The 8,154-nt window shown below is 44.4% G+C and overlaps 1 protein-coding gene across 1 annotated transcript; it reads right to left on the bottom strand.

Annotated features, from left to right (window-relative positions):
• Positions 1-515: 515 nt before the first annotated feature.
• Positions 516-5,756, bottom strand: LOC125721744 (profilin-1-like). The gene is given in 5 exon segments (XM_048997777.1): positions 516-843; positions 846-863; positions 949-1,144; positions 5,280-5,479; positions 5,645-5,756. Coding segments are annotated over 4 exon segments (423 nt in total). The 5' UTR covers positions 5,412-5,479; positions 5,645-5,756; the 3' UTR covers positions 516-766.
• Between the last annotated feature and the right edge of the window lie 2,398 nt (positions 5,757-8,154).

The following is an 8,154-nucleotide window of genomic DNA, read 5'->3' on the forward strand; positions in this document are numbered from 1 at the left end:
AATTATAGCCCACAAGTAGTAATCGTTCTGAAACACGCTTTGCATCCGTTGGATCTCTGGCAGACCCCAGCTAACCTTAAGCAAGTCAAACGAACACGCCAAGGGAGTCACATAAGCAGTTCCCTGTTTGGTTCCGCACTCTATTGTGTAGATTTCATAGCATCTGACTAATGAACATAACAGCACAACCCGCCCCCTCCCATGTTGTCCTGGACACACAAGAGAGACTTCCAAACTTGTTGCTCTGGTGATTTACACAAAAGCTCCAAAGTGTTGCCATCAGTGCCCATGTCTGCAATGCAGAATTACACCACAGATCCCCAAACTGTCTGGACAAAGCCCGTCACCAGACAAGGGAAGAGGACAGCACTATTTGGAAGCAGACCAATGCACTGAAGCCAAGAAAAAAAAAAAAAAAAGCTATCTCCAGATTTTTTTGGTCAAGTACAATTCAACCAAATGGTCTTGGTCATATCTAACCAGGATTCGAACCAAAGATTTGCAAACACAGTACATTAGGTATAAACTTCATTTTATTTGGCATCGAGTTGAGTTTGTTCAATGGGGAAACCAAAGATACCAAAATGCCTAGTGGTCATACTTTGGAGTGGGGGGGGGGCAGATAGACGTCTATATGGATAATGATGGGGCAGCTGACGGGCGACTTTTGGGGGGGGGGGGGGGCAGTGGCTTTTCTTTAATGAAAGCAGAGTCCAAATCCACAAAAAAAACAAACAAAAAAAACTGCTAGTCAGTGGATCTGGAATCAGAAGCCAGACTTCTTTAGGTACTCAGCAATGCCGTGCACCTTGCGATTCAGCAAACCTCCGTGTACTTCTTTATTCCTTTAATCAAGCACACAGCTGGGGGGCAAGAAACATGGTTAGCAATGAACAGATTTCAAAAATCATTCTACATGAATAAGGCTTGGGCGGGTTCAAAAAAAACCTTTATGAGATTTTCCCACGGAGATGTTGAAGGTGTCTGGCTCTTGGTCGGTCGCCTTGGTGCGCAAGTCCATGGTGAGCCCGTCCGCGTCGCCTAGCTCATCGCGGAGTACCGTGCATTTGGTGTTCGCCAGCGTCAAACCATTGCGGAACAGCTCGTTGCGGTCCTTTAGCAATAGCCGCTTGATTTCACTTGGCTGGGTTGGGGGGGGGGGGGGGGGGGGGGGAAGAGAGATTAAGTGAAACTCATGTTAAGACAGCAGACCTCAAAAAGGGGGGGAGACAAGAAAATTGCCAGGAAAAAGTTCTCTACAGACTCCAAGCAGCCCTGGAGAACTTAATTCAAACGCAAGACCTCTGTGATGGTTGAATACTTGAGAATCTACAAGGGTATGGTCTTCCAGCATTGAAGAAATATATTCGGTTAGGAATATAAGGAAGAGCTTGGAGCACACCCTACTACAGGTACAGTAACGGCGGGAGTGCAACCGTCCTACCCCGATGTTGATGTGTCACAATCCACCCGTGCACCTTCTAGACATTCCAGGTGAATTCCTACTTGGTCAAGTACCATCATGTACTGTATTTCTAGAAAGACGCCATTTAATAAAAGGGCTAAATGAGTTCCAACGCGTGAAACAAAAACTAAAAACGTAGCAGCTTGGTTGTAAGCATGCAAGTCAACTTTTTCTGGTCATCGGGTTGAATTCCAAAACTTCTCCCAGGAATGGAAATCGAGGTCCTTAGTTTGTTAGCAAGAGGCCAAGCTTTGTAGCAGGGGTGAGGGACACCCATGGTGAGAGGACTCGCTCGTGCACCGTTAGCCGTTGCCTAAAATCAACCAGATGTGGAGGCCGATTCGGCCAGCATTGCAAAATCAAAAATTCCCGGCGCCCAAATTCTTGACTGTAGTCGTGCAATAGGTTTGCCTTTTCCGGCATTCTGAAATGGCAGCATTGGGGAGACCATCTGAAATGGTATGTAAAACGGAATGCAAGCACGGGACAGAAAAAGCGTGTCCAAATCTGGCAACAGTCCGTACAGGAAGAATGAGTGCACCGAAAAAAGGGGAAATCCAACAATCCATCGATATGTGGTTCCTCATTCAACATGGAGTCCTACCAAAATGGAGTTCATTTTACTGCGAGCCTTCCCAAGTTCGTTGCATTTTAGAATGCACCGTACCAATTTTATGGAACTTAGGATCTCAGAGAAAGACCACCCACAATGGATTGGGGCATGCCTCAACACACCAGCACTGAAATCCATGTCCTACAGAACCGTGGTGAAATATTGACTAGGATTCCAAACGCTCACTGTTTACTTGCAGTAGTGACTGGGCCAAACCACGACACAAGAGACCGCAGAAAAACCCAGAAGCAGTCTGACCCGCGTGTAATACAATACCCATGAAAGAGGGCAGCGGTTTACCCAGCATGGGTAAGGCTTAAGGTGCAAGTTGAGAAGCCTGCATTAAGTGAAGTATTTCAGGAGGAGAGCAAAATCAAAAGCTAAAATAAGCAGATACCCAAGTTCAGTACTTGGTGCAAGACCAAAATTCATAGTATGGAGAAACCTGACAACAAAACACATTCGACAGAATTAAATATCAGATCCCCAGTCCAGCAAGTTAAATGCTGTAACTTTCCCCCTCACCATCCACTGTGTTAAAGTCCCACCTATATTACAACCACAAGCGGACATTTCTCTGGTTAATCACGCTTACGACCTAAGGGCCAGAGAAGCTACTGTATTCCAGGTAAACGAATCCAATACAACGTCAGACTTTGCCTCGTTTCAAGTAAAACTTGTGCTAAATTGCAACGAGAACTTCATCCGATTGTATCTGTTCCAAATCCAATTGGTAAGGAAGAATTTTTATTTATTTTTTTAAACACAAAAAAAAAAAAAAGGCAGGAAAATAAACTCATGATTTACGCTGCTGGGAAACTTCACCCAAGTCAAACCAGTCCGACAACATAGTATTTCAGATACAGGCTGCGCTGTGCAGTCAGTCTAACGTAAGCACTAAGCCTATTGGCCCAGAAAAAGAAAAAAAAAAAAAAAAAACCTTTGAATGAAGGCAAAGTAGCGATAAGTTACTAGCCATACAGCTTTGGAATTAAAAAAAAAAAAGAAAAACACATCATCCTGACCAGTATGCCAACAGTGACAGTTTGCATGAAGCTGGTGAATATTTTACCGGAATTATCCGATTAAGACTCATTGCTGCGACTATGAAGTTCAGACGCACAAGTTTTGACAAGATGAGGCAACAGCGCACACAGGTTGAAACACGCAACGGGAAAAACATTCAGAGCTTAAGTGAGCTTTAGCACTTGTGCGGTCTTCAAATACAGAAGGCAGAGAAGCGAGCCAAGGTGGGGAGGGGGCATTAGGGGAAAATTAGTTCCCAAATAAGGCTTCAGGTTAAATTCTGACTAGGGACCATTACAAATGGAAGGAAAAAAAGGTTTGCAGTGCAACGTCGTGCAGCCCATTGGATTATTAGCAGCAGAACTGAATATACCCACATGGAACTACTGCACTAACCAAGCCTTTGGAGAAAGCCCTCCCCCACAAGGAAGAGAAGAACGAACAAGCAGCAACCATGCTTCAAAGTGACAGTTTTTGCAGTTTGTAGACAGGTTAGAGAACAGGACACTGCATAGGCATGCATGCAAATGCAGGCCGCTCCTTAGAAGCCGGTCAGCTCTAGGTTGTAAAATCCCCAATTCCAGCTGGGCTGGCACATCCACCGCGAACCAACACCCAACCAGATTTTTTCAAACATCCTACCTCACCTCCCCCTTAAACACTTCAGGGGAGACGAAGGAATGTCAGATCTCAATCTAATCAGAGCACAACAGCCGATGTGCTATCAGGTCAAAGGTCACCTGTAAACACAGGACAGCCCTCCGAGGCAATTTCAGCCATGTTTTGGATAACCAATGCTTAAGCCACTCCCCACCAAAAAAAAAAACTAGCAATTACATTACACCACCACCCCGAAAAAGGTACAATCTTGCCAGCCAACAGGGCATCCATTACAAACTGATCAACCCCCCCCCCCCATGTTTGGGATTCAAGTCAGCACACCTATCACATTTCACCAAAAGGGGGGCTGGAGACAACCTTTAAAGTAACACCCCCCGTCAAGTTCACCACAGGCCAGTGTCTGGAAGGACTGCCACCAGCATATCATTAAATAAATTCAAACTCATCACCGAGGAACACACCACACAGTTCAAGCAATAAAAATAAAGCTATACCGCGTGTAGTGCAATGAAGTCTAATCTGTGCCAGCTAAAGTTATCACTAATATATGCAAGACTAACCACACACTGTAGAATGACTTACTGCACCCGCTTCCTGACTCATGCCGAAAAAAAAAAATCTCGCCCAGTTTCCACGCTTGTGCAATAGTCGCCATTGCTGCAGATTTTAAAGTATTCAATCTACCATGGAGTGCTCGATGAGCCACGATGCGCTACAGTTGATATTTTTGCGGGATCCAAGCCAGGCAGTGTTTTAGAGCAAAAAGCCCACACTACAGCGGATCACATGGGCGCAGAATCAGACGCGCATTTTATTTACAAATGCACCACCCCGCAAGTTTTACTCCTTGGCTTCCCGACCAAGCGGTGCACTGGGTCCACAGGTGTGGAGAAAAATGCCAGAGGGCTTCTTCTATTCTCTGGTCGAGTAGATGGGAGCGATCGGAAGACTTCCGAGTGGAAACACGTAGGAGCACTTCCTTATAACTTAATAAAGGCTTCCAACACGGCGTGCGCAAATCCCAATAATGGAATTAAGCACGCGGATCGGTGGAAACGAATCGAGATTCCAGAGAAGAAAAAACCAAGATACAATGATCGCACGCGGTCGATTATGAGCCACCGCGAATTAATTACAAGTTTTAAATCCCAGAAAGTTTCACATAATTTTTTTAACTTGGGCCTCCCCGCCGGTCTCCTCGCAATTCCAGAAACTGTAAGAAAGCGTCATAAGTTTGGGTGAAATGTGGTGGAATCTTAAGATTTTTACCCACTGCTGCTCATAATGTTAAATACAGATCCAAAAGACAAAAGTAACTCAAAGCTGGGTATTAATTGCTTTTTTAAATCCTGGAATACGCCCTTTGTTCAAAGTTCCGTTTGGATAGTGCAGTCCCGTTCAATATCCAGTTCATACACTGAGTTTTCGAATGTATGTGACGGTGAAGTCGCTGCATTGAATGAAACACGTTATAAAAGTATGCAATAAGACATTTTAGATTATATTCACCGCATTCGGATCGCATTAGTTACAATAGCAGTATTGTGAATTCACCGTGATCCGGGCGAAGTCTCCCCCGGGGTGCGACGCCCATACGGACTCCTGGCCGGGCTCGCACCCCACGATAGCGGCGTCCTTCACGTAATTCCCATCCATCAAATTCGTGATATACCCGTCCCAGGACATCGTCGACGAGAGCTCTTAAGCTGTTCGGTGAAACTTGGGAACCTGGAGGGGGGGACTGATATTTTAACCTTGAAAACGGCGAAGGAAAAGTTATCACAACTAATGCAGTAAGAGCGAGACGGGTGCAAACTCCGTCAAAGTATAAAATAGGCGTCGGGTTCCCTTTTCCCTTGTAAACTAACAATGTTAAATATAAAGATATAGGGGAAAATGAGCAGTAGCGTTTCGACTACCTGAAGTGAGACGGTCCCTTTGACTTTTGCAAACCTGCAAAGTGGGATTGAGGAAGTCGGCACGGATTTATATTGAACCATGGCGGCGGGCGCCCAACCCACCGCTTAGACACTTCCTCAAGGGAGAATAGTGCAGGAATGGGGGGTGGAACAGTCGCAATGGGAGAGAAAAATCACGGGCTTTGAAAATGAAACAATCATGCACATGAAGTCAAAGATCACTTCTACCGTTTATAAGACGTTTCTCTGCAAAATATACAATTAAATCGCCGCTTGCAGACGAAGTAAGACTAAGCCTGCCTTTATATCTCGAAATGCGTGTCACTTTCACGCGGTGAAAAAAGATTATCTTTATCTTGTAACATTTCCAGTAGGTCACAAGAAGTGTTCCGAACTCCCCCTATATTCTTCCCAAATTACGCAATTGTTTTCAGCAATAGATTGTTTTGCCATACATCTCTGTCAACATAGTATATAGTATGTTATTTCCAAAGTACAAAATTCTTAGTATATAGCTGTATAAATGACTGGGTAAGCTTTTGTCTGTGGTCTGTGAGTGGGGAGGGGTCTGACGTTATTTTGACGATTACATTCGCGAGAACATTCTTATACGTTTTTATATGAAATAAAACATGCATTTATGCACTGGGTCATGAATGTTCAATGATGTATATTAGTTCAATTTTAAAAACTAGTTACTAGTTAAAGGCATGAATTGAGCCCCGAGAAGTGGATGTTCTTGCCTAGTGGTAGGCACTTTTACTTAGATTTCACTTGTGTGTCTAGTAAAATAATTAAAAATAAACATTTCTTCAAATACTCGATTAAAAAAAATGGATAACTAATTCTGAAAAGCGATGGAAATTTGACGGTAGTTGTATGTTCCAGCGTTTCATTCTGCAAAAACTAAATAATTTGTAGGCTTGGGTGACGATTGTGAAACGAGCAAAGACTTCTGAATGGCTTGATTTTGCCGCTTCCTGAAACTGTCCTCTATGGGCTTCTGTTGTTCAGCCGTACAGCCTGTAGATTACATCACCATCCTCAGCCCCAGCTCTTTCCTCTCGTAGTGAATACGTTAAACTTGCCTTACAATCACGGATGTTCGTGAACCTTGTCAGTGTGTTACAAATACTCCGCAATCCCGAGGAGGACATGCGTGTGGAAGGTAGATAAATCCCTTCTTTTTACGTCTTCGCCTTTCGATAACGAGAAGCACGCACAGTCCTCCGAATTCATTCTTCAAGCTTCCACGTGGGGCGCCTCGAGCAAAAGTGAACTTAAGATTAGGGAGAGGCGAATCGATACTGAAATATCGATCCTGTCAGTCAGAATGGTCTCATTAAAAAAATGGACTCTAATATAAAAGTATCAATTTTTACCTGTCAATTAAAATGTTCATATTACTAAAAAGCAGATGCGATTGTAGAGACTTTAGGGGCCTAGGCAAAAAAAAAGAGGAAAAACCCATGGGGCCCTCCAACTCCCCCTCCCCCAGCATGGCAAAATTTATTACCTTTATTATTTATCTATTACACAGTTATATGTAAATGAATAATATGAATAGAGAATGTAATAGACACAAGACCTTTATATTCACTTTTGTGAAAAACAGAATATACAAACGAAGATTTGTTGTTACAATGTACTATGTAATAGACCGCCTTCTGGGGCCCCCTCTCAGATCGGGGGCCCAGGCCATTGCCTGCCCCGCCTGTCCTGTCGCTGCGCCAGACTACTAGATTGTCGACATCGATCATCTTCATCCCTCTCTTTACTCACTTAAAGGCCTTAAGAGCTACACTGCTTGTTGCACTCATGCCACCTAGCAGTTCAGCGCTTGCCCTAAGATGTCGTCCTTTGCAAAAAGTCGTGGATATTCTTGGGGGAGTGTGTCACACATTGCTTTTCCTCCCCACTATTTCCATGTGAAGGATTAGAACTCCACCCCTTCTTGCTCGCACGTGCACTCGCACACACAAACACTTTTCCTCACGCGACATCCTATTCGTTCGTTCTTTTTCAGCGAGAGTCCAGTCCAGTCGGGAAGGTACACTCCAGAGGGAACTCGATCTATGCACTCAAACTTTGGCAATTGCACGTCAGAACGGGCGGGATGAAGTACATGCCCTTGCGTGTCCACACGAGAGCAGGTCCTCACACCCTCAGCCACTCCTCCCATTCAAGGATGAGTTATGAGAGCCTCTTGGTGAAAGGAAAACAGTTAAGGAGCTGGAAATGCATCAGGGGAAAACTGGGAAGGAATTCCAAAACATAGAACCCGGACAAAAATATTGCTGGTTCAAGTCTTAGGTAAGGATCTTGCAGTCACCTCCAGCGAGCTCTTGGCAAGTCAAACGAGATCCATGTAACCTGGGATAGTGGCACCTATTAAGCAACCTGAGAATGTAAAGCACCTTGACGATTGTTGCTAAGGAGGGCAACACCCTAGAATGATGTGCATTCATCTACGTTCGGTCATGGGCTGGAAGATCACATGACTGTGCTCA

Source organism: Brienomyrus brachyistius, unplaced genomic scaffold (assembly GCF_023856365.1).
Source record: "Brienomyrus brachyistius isolate T26 unplaced genomic scaffold, BBRACH_0.4 scaffold35, whole genome shotgun sequence".
NCBI classification, from domain to species: Eukaryota; Metazoa; Chordata; class Actinopteri; order Osteoglossiformes; family Mormyridae; genus Brienomyrus; species Brienomyrus brachyistius.